At 37.1% G+C, this 19,226-nt stretch overlaps 1 protein-coding gene across 1 annotated transcript in view; it reads right to left on the reverse strand.

Annotated features, from left to right (window-relative positions):
* Window positions 1–681: 681 nt before the first annotated feature.
* Window positions 682–19,226, reverse strand: part of MTPN (myotrophin) — a 29,329-nt gene continuing 10,784 nt past the window's right edge. Inside the window, exons 2-4 of the mRNA XM_033058649.1 lie at window positions 9,447–9,560; window positions 8,272–8,355; window positions 682–3,894 (exon numbers count right to left, since the gene is read on the reverse strand). Of these exons, the coding sequence (XP_032914540.1) occupies window positions 3,808–3,894; window positions 8,272–8,355; window positions 9,447–9,560 (285 nt within the window). The 3' untranslated portion in view covers window positions 682–3,807. The remainder of the gene's footprint in view (window positions 3,895–8,271; window positions 8,356–9,446; window positions 9,561–19,226) is intronic.

Below are 19,226 nucleotides of genomic sequence, written 5' to 3' on the forward strand. Positions count from 1 at the left end.
GGAAAATTTAATTTATTTCGAAGGGGGTTTTTCTTGGTACTTATAGTTCTTCTACTTTCACACATTTTCCTGTATTTTTCTTTGTAAGTGTCTATTTTTAAATAAATCATATCAAACACTTCAGGCAATTAAATTCAAATCTCTACTGACAAGCAAAGTTATAAAAGGTTATAAAAGGAAGTTCTGACAAAGTCACTATAAAGTTGTCACAGGAAAAATAAATAAACATTTCTATACAATTTTATTCATACTTCAGCTGCGATTTCTGTTAATAACTGTTTTCAATTTCCTTGATGAAGAATAAAGCAAATTGCTTCAGTTTTCATAGGTAATAGAAGAAACATTCCTCTCTCTACAGATTGTCTCTTAGAATTTAACATGAATAGAAGATTTTCAATCTTATGCATTACCATTTGAGCAGGAAAAGCAGACTACAAGACCACAAAAATGAACGAATATACTTTACATGAATGTACTTTGAACCCCCCAAAAAACAACCATAACGAACATTACATATTTAGTTTTCAAAGCAGCTTCCATTCCACGTTTCAGTCTTACAAGCAGCTAAACAGTGTAATCACTGTACGTGTGAACCGAAACTTAGATGCCTTCCAGGCAAATAAGAAACTGTAGCCCTAGGTTAATAAAAGACAGGAGCAGAAAGGGAAATGAAACTCCAAATTCTCATATCGCACAATTCAAGTTTATTCCATTCATTCTTGCAACACAAACTTAAAAATACAGTATCATTTAGCATTCTGGTATCTATGAACCATGATAATGATGAACCCAACTGTGTCAAAACAGTTAACAATGGTGAAAAGAGAAAGTCAAATATCAAAATGCACAGAGCACTAATTTTTCTTCTGTAACTGCGTAGAAAGATGATTGTTTATCCATTTACAAAATATAATTAAGACAAGTTCATGTTGAAATTTTGCATGCAACACTGCAATTGCTTGACCTAGGACACTCTATTCTTACCAGCCTCTTCTACAAATGTTATGTTCAGTTCCATTTAACTATTGTACTCCTTTCCTTATTTGCTCCCTGTAAGAAAAAGGGAGCAGAGGGTACAAAATTCAGAATTTACTTAAATTTATAACTTATTCAGCACAAATTTCAAAGCAAAAGGTTTAAGAACAGAGTGGATTTCCAAGTATATGCAATTCCAGTCTGACAAAGTATTTAAATTCTGTTTATAGAATGAAAAATAATTTACAGTTTGGTATTTTCATCTAGTTAGGACCTACTCAAAGATAGAGGAAGCCACCCATTATTTTTTCCACAAAATAGCTAACTAGAAAGAAACAAATGAACAAGTCCAGTCTCTAGACAATTATAAATGCTTAAGCTTTTATTTTTACTTTTTTATTCTTTTAAATCCTGGGCAAAATGATTAAACACCTGTTATGTAGTGCAAAAAGCAGAAAAGTATTTCTTCTTTATAAGCCAAACATTAAATTCCATCTTTTTAACTATCTCAAAAGGCAGCTTGGGTATATATTACAGCCAAATTAACACCTGACTCACTGAAGTCTGTTTGCTTCTTTTTTTCCCCCCAGGGTGAAATAAGAAAAAATAAGGTTTCCCCATAATTGTAGAAAAAGGGAGGCAAAATTGCCTCAGTGAATCTCCAGAACAGTTAGTACAAAGATGATGTTTCTTTGCTCACTTAAAGGGAAGGGCAGGAAAGAAGAATACAGAAAAACAAAAAAACCCAACAAAAATACAAAACCACTATGGCCAGACAACTTGACACTAATCAACACAAAAAACTTGAATAATCAAGTTCTCCACATAAAAACAGATTGCAGTTTTCTAGACTAGTATCTGAATAGCTAAGTATTTAATAGCATAATATGGAGGCAAATTGATGCCAAAGATTGTTACTTTCATAGCTGAATAAAGAGTTAAACCTATAGTCTGTGTTCACACTATTACAATGACATGACAATCCAGCACTGATCAGAGATAAGACTGAAGAGTCCTGTTATAAATAGTTATTAAAAGCACTGTTCACCAAATATTCTTGTTCTTTTATCAGCAGTTCACCAACTGATTTATCACTGATTTCCAACCCTTCTGTTCTTCCTTGCCACCCATCTCCAAGAAATAGAGTAATTGCCCCGTACAGTTTGTGGCCAGAGTTGATTGTTTTCTCCATTGTTTTTCTTATGGTATCCATAGATGTAACTCAGTTCCTGCTCTTGTTTGACAGTCTAAATGCAATGCTTTTCATAGCCTAGACACTCAATCCTAATATGCAACATTATTCCAGTAAAACTAAGTCTCCATTAAATACAAGTGGTAGTCACCAGTCTACTTCTATATATCCTTTCAATTTCAACAGTGATATCAAAATAGTATCAGCTACTTTTGTTTAAGAATTCAGCATGAGACATTATATACATTTGTTTTTCTGCATTGTGTTTGTTACCAGGAAGTTTGAAATCTGTATTCCAAAAGAGTAGCACAGTTTGTGGTATAGAACCTGTTACTCAGTTTTAAGTGAAGCAGGAGTCTAATGAAAATTTTCAGGATGAAAGCAAAAAAGCTCAGGCATTCCTGAGGACCATAAGATGTGATGGGAGTGCCTTCAACATCATTAAATACCTTCCCATGAATGATCAAGACTGTCCTACTTACTGGTATAGTAAATCTGATCCAGAAGTCAATGTAACTTTCAGAACAAGCCTCATGCCTTAATAGAATTTAAGCGGTCCATCCATTTAACAGTGAAACACTAATTTGAAGATACGCACAATTTACAAAATTCTGTAGTAGTGAAAGCAAGTTAAGACTTCTGCTTGTACATCTTCCTGCTTCTACATCTGAATTTACAAAGGTTCCATGTTTACCAGAAAAGTTTAGCAACAAAATTCATCTGGTATGAATGTCTAAATAACTGTTGTTCGATAACTGTTCATTTTCCGCATTTGTCTTGATTATCCTTGTGTACCAAACAGCCTGGAACTTTCACGCATGTCTAGGAATTTTATGCTGATGTGGTGAGTAAAGAAATTTCATCTTACATTCCTTTTGGAAAAAAACTACAGTGAAATTTTGACCTCTCTCTCAAAAGCAGTCACTTAAAATGTCTGTCCTGGACTAGAACAGATATGGGATAGAAAGACTTTAAATTCATGCATCCAAAAGTACCTTGGCAGATATTATGGAGTGTAACACCACCATGCCTCCACCGGTCTTTCTTGGTTTGCTCAAGAGTCAGAAAACATTAGTGTGACATCCAATTAATCAATATAAAGAACAGATCCAATAACTAGTATCAAAAGTCCTCAAAATTGCAACAGAAGCTTTAGGCAGAAGAAGAATTTAAGCAACCTACTGAGAGAGAAGAGCAACCCAGCCACCTACATTACTACACTTCAGATACGGCAGACATTAAGAGCATGGGACTAAGGTCTCCTTCACAATTAGTTTCAGGTACATAGCACAGTACTTCCATCTAAAGGAAGTACTTTCATCCAACTAAAAAAATCTTAGTACTAATCTAGGAGGCTTACAAGCCAAAAATTCAGCATGGTCTGTCTTTCTTCTTCCATTTTCACTAGAAATGGGAAGAGATTGTGCACTGGAAAAAAGTCCTAGAGGGACACTGTTCATAATAGTTTTCAACCCTCTCCAACTAGATTATCTTTGATACAAGCCCCTAACTAGTCTGATTCATAAAGAATTTCCCTCCCCCCCAAAGTATTTAACTGAAGAAGCTGGAAGATGCAAAGAGTGACAGACAGGCAGCAGTGTGAGGCCACAGGAGAGACATTTAAGATATCAGTCCATCCGTCACTGAAGAAGAGTCTTGATTGCCTGGTTGTCAGTGGCTTCGAAGGCAGTTAGTCCGTCTGGGCCTTTCACAGTCTTATCAGCACCCTGGAAAGACAATGAGAAGGACTGTCATTTCATACAGCCAGGCTGCATCAGCACAAAGTATGTCAAAAGTTACATACCTTGCATAATTATATTGATTCCACAGAGTTTTTTACTGAAGTGCCTTGTTTTCATTCAGAAAGCAACCAGACAAGATTTACGTACAGAACTTTCTATCATGCAGCTAATCAGAGCTTCCAAGTTTGTCATTTAAAAATAGAGTAAAAAAAACATGTAACTTTTGTTACACAGCAAGTTGCAGGTCCAACAAATTATCAGTTATTGATTTTAGAAAAAGAGATTTTTTTGATTCCAGCAAATACTACCCTTAACAAGTCATACTATATTCATTCTACATCATAAAATGGCCACACTCATCAAGGACTGTGCTTCTCTTCCATTTTGAAAAATGTCCCTATTGATACATCAGAAAAACAACACCACAAAATCATTCTAAGTCCAAAACTGTTCAGGTTTGTTTTGAAAGAATTATGTGTACACCTAAAAGGCAACAAAACAGAACAGGGAGGCACCTAGATAAACTGGAGGATAACGCACCAACTGGATAAATCAAAGAACTAGAATAAACTGCTGCAAGTAAGCACAAGCACAGTTCCAGATTTATGAGAGCAGAACAAAAGAAGGGAAACAGAGTGATTAACTAGTCTTGTTTGCTTTGAGCACTGTGTGATCACATTCATGAAAGGGAAAACAGAATAAACTGTAAACAGAGTAGCTAAATAAGGGGAAAAAAGTTATTAGAGATCACAGGACTGATTTCAGAACAACTCTGCAAGACGATATGCCAGGTCTCAATTGAAAATATGTGTATTTGCTCTATCAAATGACAGGTAAAACACTTTGGCTACAAACACATTTTGTCAAAAGTGTGTACAGCAGAGGGTTGTCTTCCATTTATGCATAAGCTCTCCAACAGAGTAAGTTCAAATCCCTTTTCAATTACAAGGAAGATTGTTAGTTACTGTTAAGGAGACTGAATAGTTTAAGAACATAATGGACCTAGAATTTCCACAGCTTCTTTGCTGATTAAACACACAAAGCCCCACTGAACTTCCATACATAATGCCATGTCTGCTCCTGAGACAACTCTCTCTTCCCTAAACCTAACAGTCTAATAAACTGCATCTGATACCACTGTGATGTGCTACCAACACTACTTTTCACAGTGTAAGGTATTTCCCTCTCTGAAACTTGTACACTCTTTACTTGCGTGTACTCAACTTGCCATTTGAAAAAAATGGTTTTGCAGCAGTTTTAAGGCAGCACTGCTCGTCTTGTGGCCCACTGGCCAAACTGATCCTCTCGGAGCTGCTCATCTTCCTTGTGGTCCCTAGAGAATCTCAGTGCAAAAGATACATTGATTCACTCCAGTGACAGGAGTGACTGTCTTATTTCCTCTCTCCAATCACTTTGTAACATCCTTGGCCCAAATGGTACAAGGACATTGCAGTTCTTTGGGATTTGAATTTGAACTGAATGAGCCTGTTCCCAACAAGTGACAATTTGGTTACTGCAAACACACACTTTGGCTGAAACCATGGGAACATTGCTTGTAAAACATTTATTTCTCCCCTAAAAAATCCCCAAGAGATTTAGCAGGTATCCAACACTTATAATCCTAGTTGTCCAGGGAAAAGAAAGGCAACTAAGAGTACAGATAGCTTCTTTTGCAGGAGTTAATTATTTCTACCTGCTTAGATATCACTCAGATTACAATCTATGTGAAAATCAAGAAGGTTTCACGGCTGTTCCTTGACGTTAAGCTCAGAAAATTTTGATTTGAAGAAAACTGGAACTATGCCATAACTGACCTGACAGAATTTAAAGAACTTTAATTCATAAAACTCCCCATCTATGTACCAGCATTTAGGGCACCAAAGATAACAGTTAACTGGGATAACTTTGAAGTATAAAAAGAGAGGCTTTAATTTTAACATAGAACTGCTCTCCCCCCTCAGAAAAATACTTCAGAAAAGTTACTGACATGTAAGACCTGGGTTTCTAAAAGAGCTTTACTGAATGTAGGATAAGAGGGTCATGACTACCTAAGGAGGACACAGTTTATTAAACTCAGTACTAATAAATTTAGAAAATGGCCCATTAGCTAGACAGAAAGATACCTGCCCACATTCAATAAAAAGAGAAAGAAACAATAAAGGTCAGGTCGAGAGGACTTTAATTTGCAGAAGTACAACACTGCCTGGAAGCAACTTTAATAAAAAACTCATAAAAGTACAATGATTCCATAGTATTCTCTACTTCCCCGAAGTAAAAAGTTACTAATATTTGTCTAATGTTTGACTCTAAAAATACACATACAAATATAAACGCTCTCTCCTTGCTAGGGTAATAACAAACAAGAATGTCTGCCCACTTAAGCCACCAGGCAAAGCACAAATGTTAAGCTCTGAGAGCCACACAGGAGTGGCTTGGTTCCAGTTGCAGTTCCAGAAAAAACCCAAAGGAACAAACACAGAACTCATGATGGGAGCTGAGCTCCCACCAAACTGTGAAACCAGAAATTGGGGCACTTAAAGTTGGGAGAAGACTGGTTTACACAGCAAGCAGCAAACTGCTAAAAGTTGCCAGATGACACAACAGAGGCAGATGTATTCTTGTTCAAAAAGTACATGGATGAATTAATGGACAACACTTCTGAACAGGGGACAGAAATCCCCAGTACAGAAACCATGAATGAGGGGAATGAGGGAATGAGTGAGCAGATGTGGTCATACTCACAGTTCTTCCTTTTCCCAATGTCAGAGAAGAAAAAAGGAACTAAAATGCCCAAGTTAACAGGATATTTCTTGTAACACAAAAGCAGAACTATTTTGGAAGTTGAACAAATGGATGAAGTTTGTTGCATCCTTTGCAATAACCATCATCCTCCATTTGAAACTTTCAAACTCTTACTTGTCTGTTTTTCTGACACTAAAAACCCACAACTTTTTATATTACAAATCAAACACCTGATTATTAAAGAAAAACATGGATCAGTGTTTGAAACATTTCTTGAAATACTCTTCCTTCTCCTCCCTCTCAATTGCTCAAGAGTCTCACATAAAAAGTTTACAAACATCCCCACAGTCCATGGGGCACCATAGAAATCAATGGAGAACGTTGGCTCAGTAACTGGGAAGAATATTAAGTAGTCAGGAATTTTTAGATCTTTCAGTAAGGGTTGAATCCTGATTTCCATGTATCTGCTATCAAAGAACATATGACTATGGTACAAACAAGGCATGATATGTTCAAACTAATGTTTAAATGAGGGCCATAAAATAACTGTGTTAAGAGACACAACAACCTGTACTATAAGCCCTGCCTCAATCAGACAGAGTTGATCAGCCAACTTTCAGTTTATAAATATTTAATCAGCTAGCCCATGTAAATGGAACCAATCAACATTTAACTTTGCATGAAGAAATCTGAAAGTAATTTATTATTTGAGCAACTTATCTAGGATAGAAAACCCTCCAAACCAGAAATGGAAATAAATCAACATGGGATAAAGGATATCTTATTTTCTGATGATCCTAAATGAAGGATCAATCCTCACAATAAATTTAAGCAAGTTGGATAGACTATTTGAATCCTAAATAAACAGTCACTGCATTTGTTTACAAAAAAGCATAAGGAATATCAGAGAAGAGCAAAAAAGTTAAGTGAAATTCATGCAGCATTAAGGCAGTTAAGGAATACTTTATCCTAGAAGTGGCATAAAAAAGTATTACACAGCAAGAAATCCTTTGGCCAAATGATGTAAGTGTAATCAAGGAGTGCATATGAATGGAGACAAAAGACTGCCTGAATGAACTAATGGCTCTATAAAATTGATCACCTTTGCAATATAAATCAAAGTGCAAACAGAAACAGATTAAGCTTATTCTCCCCAGGACAAAATTTACAAGCTGTAGGACAGAGAAAGCTTGGTTTCCTACTTTTATTTCCCATCCTTCTGCCAACCCAGATGGGTTCTCAGTCATCTGGCAAAGTTGAGGGAAACCACACCTTTGAGCAATTTCACAGCAGAGATTCCATCACATGAAACACTTAAACAGCTGCCAAAGCCAAATCCACTGAAGGAATGCATTTTTTTTCCCCTTACTGATTTGTAGTTCTGCTCTCTAGTTGGAGCCCACAATACTCTTATGATCACTGTTACAACACAGAAATCCTGCAATTTTGTCCTTCAGTTATCTTTCACCGTGATCAGAGAACCCTCTTTGTTTTAGCAACACAAAGGCATTTGATGTTCTGAACGTATCATCTGGAGCATCATAATCTCATTGAAAAAAAAAACAATCACAGTAATATGCTTTGCTAATGGGCAGCTTGTTTGAAACATTTGTAGCTCACCTTTGACAGAAGCAACTTCACACAGGAAACGTGGCCCTCATAAACTGCTGATAGGAGTGGTGTGATATTGTGTTTGTCTGGAGCCTGTAAATTGAGATACAATTATTTGAAGGACAATTTCACACAGCATTACAAGGTTTCACAGAACTTTTGAATTTTCTATAATCAATGGTAGAGGAAGTAAAAATTTAAGAATATTAGCCAGAAATACATTCCACTGGATTTTTTTGCCTCTCTTTTTTAGAAAAGTTACCATTTAAAAAGGAGGTAATAGCAAGATATTTCTTCCACAAGACTTCTAGGCATCCCAAAGCTTGTCCATAATTTTAGGCAAATGATGGAAATCATGCCGTTTCAACAAATTTTGCCCAATTTAAAACTCCTCATTTTCCCATTTCACAGCCAACATCACTTTGGAAAACTAGTTTGGCTGAAACATTGTTTTGGCTGTCTTCTCTCTAAACTACAGTCCTGGAAAGAATAAGAAATGGAGCACCTGAAATGCTATTTTTAACTCTTCCCCAGCTAAAAAAATTCCCAAGGAAGAGACAATCTTTCCAGACACCCAGGAGAAAAATCCAAGCATTTTAGTTACAAACTAAAGCTAAGATGTCTTACATGTCAACTTTCGGGCAAGCATTCCAAGGCACAACATTTGGGGTGTATGGTTAAAGAATTTAGGAACTTTACTTCCAGAGAGCTGATATAGTTTAGTCAAGTATTTTCAAAACAAGAAGCCGTGTATGTCAAGCTACAGCAAAATGACTTAAAAAAGAATGTCTCCAAAGAAGAAAAAAAACACACTTATTTGAACAGCTGATCCTGCCCTGGCTAAGGATGTCTTCTGAAACCCCTTCCAACAAATGCAAATATGCATTGCAAACCTTATTCTGATGTGATTACTGGAATAATCTTTCCAATTGCTGTAAAATTAAATTTTAATTTTTTATAGCTACAAAAAGCTTTTTCCAGTGTGTCCAAAGAGACACTTACAACATTTAATACAGGTAATTGTAAGCTTCTAACCTCTAGAATCCCACCTCTCAAATACTTTTAAATGCATTGAATTGTTAGGTTTGATTTATGTCTTTCAGTGACCATTTAGACACTTAACCAATCGCTTCAGTGCGTGTGGGAAGACTTTAAGACCTACTTGCAAATACATTTATACATACATTAATGTCAGCTCCTTTCAAGAGCAGAAATTCCAGAATCTCAAGCTGTCCACAGTCTGCTGCATAGTGAAGAGGCTTCCTTCCACCTTCAAGTGTCCGGTTGACATCTTCACCCTTAAATATAAACATAATCCAATCTTCAAAATTTTAGAATTAACACACAAGGAAGAGCTTGAAAGAAATCCAACACCTTCAAACATGCTGAAGAATGTTCCACCCAAGTATTTCAGTCACTGCCCAAGAAAAATGAAAATTAAGTCACTCCATTTCTATTCCCTCACATTTGCATTTATGACTGTAAGACAACCTTGATCCCTTGTTCTGTACTGCACCTCAGGTGCAATAAAGCAACTCATGATTTAAAAAAAACCCAAACCAAACCAATAAAAAAATCATTAGAGCTTGCACAAAATGCTCCCCTTGGCTCATTTTGGTTCTCTTGCCCCAGAACTAGGATCATAGTTATGTAGCTAAGTTCCTTTATCTGCTTCTAAGAATACTGAGGTTTTAACCAGCTGCATAGAAGTCAGCCAGCATCATAACCACCAGCAAGTGAGTCCAGACCATCCATAATTTACAACCCAATTATGAAACTGTCCACCCTGTTTTATAAATAGCACTTGCCAATTCTACATGATACAAACAAGTCTGAAGAGTCAACCAAATCAGGCCACAGGAGGTTGTACTCTAATGCCTCTCGTACAAGTGGATTGAGACATCTCTTAAGGCGTAAACAAAATTTAATTTACTGAGTACCTAATCAGCTTTGTTTCCTCACCTTGTGTTGTGCAACTAAGGATAAACTGATTTACTGCTCTTCATTAGTGACAAGAAGTTACTGGAAACCAACTAGAGACAAGCTGTGTGGTAAGTGGCTTCTTGTTCCTATGTGCAAGGAATCAGTATTTTAGGAAGTGGCTAAATTTAGCATCATACCTCAAGCTCTGTATCTCCACAGAAAAACAAGCAGAAGAATTTCGACTACAGCACCAATTCATGCTCCTCTATGGAGTCCCTGCAGTTCCCTCACTCATGTGCCCCAAAGTTCTAGAAAGTGCACAGAATAGTGGGATTGACATATATCTTCCAGACATTACTTCCTTTCTAAGAATGGAAGAGAAGATTGCCAGAACTAAATCTTATTCTGCTTTTGATTTTCTATATAATCAGAGTTTTACACTACTAGTCAAGATGACCTCGTTATTCTCCTCTCTTCTCAAAAGGATATTCAATTATTCATCATAAACCCTTGTAGCAGATAGTATTGTGATGTAGCTTCTCATTTGCTGAATTTCATTCACAATTAAGTTCCAATTAAAAAAAAAATCACCCAGATTAGATTATGTTAATAGCACATAAATAGTCTGGGAAAGCATATACAGAAGCAGCATATACTTACGTTGAACATTAAACTCTACCTATACATTTATTTGCATATTCTTCCCATCAGTTTTAAAACAACTGGCAATTACGTAACCCATCATGTTTGCTGATACATTAGGGACTGCTGTACACAAGCTTGAGAAGTCAACCATAAGAAAACCACCTAATAACCAACACAAAACAGTCTCTTAAGTCTGACACATGCCAAGACATGGTAAGTAAAGGAACACAGGAGAAGGGCAGGAAAGCCAAGTCCTGGGTCAGCACACAGTCAGGCCACGAAGTTCACAGCCAAAGCAAAGTTAGAGCCATCACTTCTTTGGCTCACTGGCTTATACTATAGTAATTTTTCTTTGTTTTTAAATAAAAAAACCAAAGTCCTCTGTTCTCTTCTAAGGTGGCTGAGGAATAAATTCCTGGTGGACGATGAACTTTCAGAGGGTAAAAAAACCCAAACTCCTAGTTTTCTGAGATCTCCATAAAGATGATGAAAACTTATTTACAAAAGATATGCAAATAAAGATGTCCCAAACACATTGCATGGCATTGAATACCAGCACTGAGAATGCGCATTATTAACATTCAAAGTTAAACATCAGAACATTTGAGTCTGAATTAACAGAATAAAGGCATCATGTAAGTTACAAGCATTAAAAAAAAAATCCCAAAAACAAGTAGTCCTATATTCTGGAATAAACCAAGTCCAATATGTTGTTTCATAGGAATGAAAAGCCACTGCAAAACAGAACACTGAATGCTGTAAAGCTTTACCTGGCATTTCTTACTGGCAGTCCAAGAAATATAGAAGCAGGAAAGGAAGATAAACCAATGTATTTAATATATAGGGATCAAACTCTGGCAAAATCACTTGTTACAAATGCAGTCACTAACACATACGTTAAAAAAACTTGCAGGACTCTTCACAGATAATTTCTCTCTAGGCTTGAGATATACTATTTATACTGCCTAGGGCACCTCTCTGTAGGAGAAGCAGTGGTTTCCAAAGTGAGGTGTGAAAACCCAGAGAGGTGTGCAAGACAAGCCACTGGGGTGTGAGAAGAAAATATATATCGCACTATTAATCAAATGGATGGGTTTTTGAGCAACCTGGTCTAGTGGAAGGTGCCCCTGTCCATGATGGGGGTTGGAACTAAATCTTTAAGCGTAAGATAAAGACTTGAGCCCCTGCCTCATAAATGGGACAGCTCTGGTAGAAGGTGTGGCTAATTATGCCAACACAATGAGACAAAGTGGTCTCTCAAGCCCTGTCAAAGGTTGGTGCAGGAAATAGCACAGAAGTAAAGATTCAAAGATAAATATTTTCTCTGCATAAAGTTTTCCCAATCTACTGTGGTTTTGAGTAATACTGGTCAAACATGCCATAAATGTTATGAATTTGGGTATCAGCAATCTGATGAGGTGATGATTCTCAATACAGAACTCTGAGACAGCAAAGTAACCAATATACTGGTGGGCTGAAACTAATCTGCTGAAGGTTTACATCAAAAGTAACCATGTGCAGAGGCACAAGGTCAGCACAGTTCTTCCTCTACACCCACAGAAGGCAAAATCATTGGTGCACTAGAACAAAAGTGACAGCATGATTTTTCAAGGAAGTTTTATGGGACTTCTGCCATCTTCTAGAGTCTAACAGAGCAGCAAGGAGGTCAACTTGTGTATTTGGAAGAGACAAAATTAAGTCAGGATCAAGGAATAGTATCACCCTCAAAATAAAACAAAGCTTCAGTCATAGGTCACGCTTCTCCTGAAAGATTATTTATTTTCACTTTCTAGAGTAGACCCACAAATCCACTAACAATGATGCAAATATTTGTGCACAGATTTATAAAGTAAGTTGCCCATGCAAAAGAAAAGACACAATCACCTCCTTAATGACCTTCCAGAATATAGTGAGTTTACTTAGCCATAAGGTTAAATCTGGCAAAAAACACATTAGCAACATTTTTCTTTTCAAATCAAAGACTCAGGGCACCAGCTATGCAGTAACATTAAAAACTTGCTCAACCCATGAAACACCAGAATCAGCAGTTCCCAGGTAACTGCTTTAATCCTCTATTAAAATCTGATTATGGGTAAAGAAAAGCCTCTGTGAATCTCCAATTACTAAACAAGATGACATAAGACTTATACCCTATTTCAAAAATTCACATAAAATGGCTAACAGAAGAACATTCAATGTCAGTTGAAACGTGGCTATCCACTTTTTATTGAAGGACAGGAAAACAAGAACTGGAAACTCACTTCCAAATACTTTTAAGAACTTGGCTTTTTAAGTAACTAAAAGTAGGATTCATTATAGCATCCTATGAATGCAACTATCACCCACTTTCTGTAATGGAGCAATTTAATGAATAAAAAGATCTGTTCTAACTAATTTCTTAAGTGAATACTGTCAAAAGTAGTTACTCTTGAACTTAATTTTTTCATTACCCTCTCTCTCACACATTTTCCTTGCCATAACTTCTCTTGCTAATATACCTACACAAAATCCCTCATTATATCACATGTCCTTTTCCAGTTCAGCTCTGGTCAAGGCTTTGGCTTTTTTAGTTTCATCTCTGCACACCCTGGGAAAGTGCCTATGTTCTTCTTGGGTACCCACCCTCAATTCCAATTTTTATGCTCCCTCTCTTTCTTCCTGAGCTTAGAGAAGAGACCCTGACAGCCAGGCCCTCCTGTACACCTGGATGAATGTCTTAATCTGGAAGGATCTGCACCTTAACAGCTACCCTGAATAAGCTGTGGCAAATTTAATTCCTTCTTCTTTTGCAGCCCTTGTTAAAAGAATGAACCAGTTTGCTTTGTCCCCAATGCACGCTATGACATCAGCTCCATGAAAATGTTGGATGAACAAGTTTAGTCATAAAGCACAAGTTCTGAAGTTCATTATTTTCCAGGGAGATTCTGGAAATCTGACTCCATCTTTCAACAGCCCCTGCCTTTCTGTAGCCATTATTACACAAGGCTGTATTCCACGCTTGCCTTGGTCTCCCTTTATCTGCAAACTCCCTCTTTTCCCAGCTCCTGCCAGTTTCAGAAGCATCAATACTTAAAGTCAAATGAGCTAAACTCAAGTTTAACCTCATCTAGCATGATTCTAGCATCCCTACAGCACACTCCAGGTTCTCTGAGCACAGGCTTATTTTGCAGTGGTACAGGAACTGAAGCCAAATCTGAGCCAGGTGTTCATGTGAGCACTGTGGTTTGTCAGAAGTGTTGTTCTAAAACATTACTGCCAGGCTACAAATTCCACAGTTCACCCTTCACTTAAGCACCAACTTTTCTCCTGTGTGGCAGCAACAGCTTTGCTACTTCCAGCAAAGTTTAACACTTCCCACCCCTGCACCACAATTAGTGGCTGAATGATGAATCCAATGAAGGAACTAATCAGAGTGAGAATTTATTTGATCATTCCTTTCATTTGTTCCATGATTTGGCACATGAACATGCCACCAATTAGTAGCTGGGATTTACACTGCAGTACTACAACAGGAATAGAAACTGACTGTTGTGGCCTCATTAAATCCTATTGCATAGGTTCAGTGTATTAGTAGAGCAGTGCCTGTAATACTTGTGGCATTAAAATGCTCTTTCAGATTTAGAAGCAACTCCATATATCCCCATCCATACTTGTCCTGTCATGCAAAACTAACTGCAACTCCCATTTTCATGCATTCCTTTCATTTCAGTTTTAATGAAGGAAATCAGATTCCATGCAAATGTCCTTAGAATGCAGGGAAGCATCTTGCAGGACCTACTGTGTAATTCTGTCTCCATTATTCTAGGAAAGAAAACAACTCACTGTACTGTGTTGCATTACCTCCATCTCTAACGGATGGCCACCCTTACAGTGTATTAGATAACTGACATTTTACATATAGCAACAACTTCACCATTGCTGTCTCAGTGGCAAAGAGAAAGAGTAAAAAATCCTCTTTCTATAAAGAAAAGTTTAAGTCCCATGGATGAGCTATTTTTACTATTTTGCTGCATATTGAAAATACTACTTCCAAAAACTTCATATTTACTATTTTTCCCACAGGCTTTGTTTATGCTGGTTGTATTACTTGTTTGTAAAAATTCAAAGAGATTATCAAGACATGTTTTACTATAACAGAAATCTAAAAATGAAATCTTTCCCACCAATGCAACTAAGTTTTTTTTAAACCAAACTAAGCGCCTGAAATATTAAGTTCTATGTTTTGAAGTGGAATATATATATATATATAGAGAGAGAGATCACTTAAGAACAATATATTTCTTAGTTTTCTGAAGGAAGAGCAAGCTTGTATAAATCACACCTGCAGAAAAAAAATATTAGCCATATACTCACACAGTTTAGAAAACAATCTTGCACTTCCACAATGGGTATGTGAAGAGCACGGATGAACTGATAACGTCCTTATCTTCCCCAAACACAGTTTCATTTTCTCAGACTTTGAGTCTGCTCACACCCTTTCAATCATTCTCCACTATAACTTTCTCCAGATTTCCTTCATCACTGGAAAGACTTTAAAAAAAACCACAAGCCCACTCTCCCACGCCTCAAAAATTCACAAACACCAGGTAAGTAAAACAGTAAGCCAAGCACAAACTTCAGTCCTTACTCAAACAGTAAAAACAAGCTGATGTTTTTTATATAGCTAATCCATGGGTCATAAACACTGGTGGTAATGAGGGAAAGCTCAAATACCATACTTCCTGAAATCTGACTAATAATCTAAAAATACAAGGAGTTTAATTCTACAAGCTTGTCAGTCTAGTGACTCATGCCATTACAGACTATTTAAGGTTGAAAGGGAACTCTGGAGGTTATGCAGTCTAACATTTGTTCAAAGTAGGTCCAACCAGATCAGGCTGCTCAGCTGAGTTCCACAGACCACCAAGGACTGAGGATTACAAGTTCTCCAGGCATAAACCCTTCCCAGGATTTGATCATTCTCACAGGGAAGCATTTTTTATCTTACACCTAACCAGAATTTCTTGCACTTCAAACTGAAACTGTTTGGCCCTGAGAGCCAAATGTACCATGGACTAGACCTAAAGTCATGGGGTCAGCAGGTCAATTCTAACCCTCTTCACTCATCTGGAGTGCTGTGTTCAGCTCTGGGAAACATTTAGAGGAGATGTTAGGAAGAAATTCTTTACTGAGAGGGTGGTGAGGCATCAGAACAGGTTGCCCAGAGAGGCTGTGGATGCCCCATCCCTATTTTCAGGTCTGAGCAACCTGGAATAGCGGAAGGTGTCTCTGTCCACAGCAGGCAGGTTGGAACTAAATGATGTTTACAGTTCTTTCCAACCCAAACCGTTCTATGATTCTATTAAATAGTACACCAAAAAAGGGCAATTTGATCTTTCATCATAGAAACAGAGCTTATTATATAGCTTTCCACTTCTGAATTCTTCTTCCACAGATCAGTTGTCCAAGCACAGAACTGGAACCTCAAATTCTCTGTTTTTCAATTAACTTTGAAGACTTGAGAAGAACTAAAATTGAATATTATGAGTTCAAACACAAAAAGCCAACACAGTAGGTTGTGCTTTACCAATGAAAACTCAACTACTACTACCTCAGTTTTCTTACTATTGGAATTGTATCACTATATAAACAATCCTTGGGCTTATGTGGAGAAGTACTAGATTTCCCATATGACCTGAACAAGTGTGCTTTCCTATTGATCAGTCTGCCTCTGGAGTGGTTCTGTATGGATTCTATTCTGTAAATCTTGTTCTCACCTAAAGCACTTCCAAGCTTAACTACAAACTGGAACGAAACACACCTACAAACCCAAGAGATACATTCAAATGAAATATGTTGAAGAAATCTGACAGCATTGTAGAACATCAGGTCTTAACAACTCAACCTGCTATACAAAAATAGTCACCCGGTCTGCTCTTCACTTCAGTGATCCCACAGCATTCCATCCAGTCTTTAGAGTAGTGCTGTAGTTCAACTTTTGTCCCCACCCCCCAGAAGAGTCTCAGTCTAAAAAGCAGCACTGGCTTTGATGAAGTAGTTTCCATTCTTGCCAAGACAAACTGATTTAGCCAACTAAAATCCATGCTAGCATTTTCACAGGTCCCTTGGAGATTAACAACAGGAGAAGATGTTAAGTATGAATTACCAAATCCATTTAACGGTGTTTCTAAAAAAATTATTTCTTGTTTTCAAGTGTAAAATTAACATTACTCTATAAACCTTTGTCTAACAGAGATAATAAAGTCATTTCTTCTTCCAAGCTGATTATAAAATTTCCTTTATGTACTTCATTATGGTAACTGAAATGAGCACCAGCCTGAAGCTCTTTCTGCTGGGTAGAGAGGTTAAATATTTGCATCTATGACAGGAACTGACACAGCTTTACATTGATACAGCAGACAGACCCTCACATCATCTGCCTTAATACAAATCTGAAGGTAACGGAGCCACCAGTCCAGTATTTTAGCCAAGGAAATAGTTTATGTAAGCTTTTATGTATTACATCCTAACACTAGTCCAATGTGCTGTTTTCACATTCCCATCTGTTTTAACTGAGAGCAAGAACAATTCAAATAATCCCCTCAAAACAAGTCAGTGCGATGTATCACTTAAACTTCCGTACATTATTTTTTCTTTAAATGGAAAAAGCTGTTGACATATGATACCTCAGGGACGGCAGACCTAAGAACTGGGCAGAGCAGAAGGAAAAGGTAAATTTTACATTTCCACTCAACTTGTTTTATTGAAAAAACTACTGAAACAATGCAGGAGGCCTAAGAAGTAGCAACAGTATTTTATCACTTCTGCTCAGTAACTTTATTGAGCCTCAAGTTTTCTTGTCTCAATCTTCTGATTCACAAGAAAAATGACCATGTTTCACTAATAGTCACTAAGATTCAAACCAAGAGAAAGAGTGGAACCTGACGAAATAATAGTGACTCGAAGTCTGGGTTAAACTCAAAGAGCAGAAAAGGAAGTAAAAAGATTAATGTTGTAACCTGTGAATTGTTTATGATTTTTGAAGCAAATTTCTTCAGTTAAAAACTCCCGGTAAGATCCTGCCAGAGCAAAGGAAATCAACTCATTATAACTGCAAGTAGGCAGTTTCCAATGGTAACCACAAAAATTTTGTGCCAAAGTTTCATGTGAATCACCTATATTTTCAAAAATTACTTACTTTCAGTCCACCCAAAAAAATCAGTGTAACCCAGCCTCATTCGGCCTGCACACAGACAACTGCTATTGCTGCTCAGTAGTTCAGCATATTCTGACCATTCCAGGAGTTTTCCAACTGAGCCTGAGTGGACTACAGGTGTCTGCAGACAACTGAACTGGAGCAAATAACCTACATTTGTTGTGTAGGATAACCACTTCTCCCTCGGAGAATTCCAGAAAACTTAGAAGTTTGTTGCTTTTTGTGTAACAGCTAAGAATTATTGCTTTTGCTAAGCCTTCCTACCAATTATTTCTTTGCTTATCCACAGGTATTTAATAACATCTTTTCAAATCTTCTGGGTGTTTTATTCCTTGTCCTCAAAATTTTATAACTTGAAGCAAAAAGGAATTTTCTCCCAGATGTCTTCTCTCTACCCTGTATGCTTTAGGAAATATATGGGACAAGCTGATTTTTCACACCCCCCTTATCACATCTTAATGAAACAAACAGAAATAACAAAAATATCCATAATAAATTCTGTAGAGATAGTGACCAAAAACCAAATCCAAATTAACAGCTGTTGAGAAGGGAACTTGAATACAGAAAGTTAAATCCCTGTGGTAGAGGCTGCAGACATGAGTATCAAATTTTCATTTTTTTTCTGGATTCACTTCTAGTATTTGCTATTAGTTTAGCCTGCAACATTCAACTGAGTTTCCATCTTTAAAAATATTTAAAAAAGGCTACACAAAGAATTTCAGCACAACATTCCCCCTAAAAGACCCTCAACAGTTTTTCAAGTAGGGGTTTCTGTTCTGAGGATAGTGTGTGTCCCTCCAGCTGGCATTTTGCAGCAAGTTCTACAACCAGAGCAGACAGACATAGATGTAGATGTCCATGTAGAAAAATGGATATCTACTCTGCAATTCTCTACTTTAGAAGAAGCCTTAATTGCTAATAATAACAGCAATACTTGGCCTGAAAAATTTAAGAAAATCAATTATGAATATGAAACTGATGATGAATTTTGCCTGTCTTGACACCGTATCTAAAGTATTCTCCAAAGCTTTTAAAGCACTGCTACATTTCTCCTGGCTTAAGCCAACAGAAAGGTGCTTAACAAGCATACTTTTCAGGTTTTGTTGGTGGTAAACAAGTATCTAGCTTATCCACCATAATCAAATGCAATCTGAAGTCCTTTGCCTCAGTCAAACAAATACAATTCCAGAAACAACTGCTA

The sequence above is a fragment of the Catharus ustulatus genome, chromosome 4, assembly GCF_009819885.2.
Source record: "Catharus ustulatus isolate bCatUst1 chromosome 4, bCatUst1.pri.v2, whole genome shotgun sequence".
Classification (NCBI taxonomy): domain Eukaryota; kingdom Metazoa; phylum Chordata; class Aves; order Passeriformes; family Turdidae; genus Catharus; species Catharus ustulatus.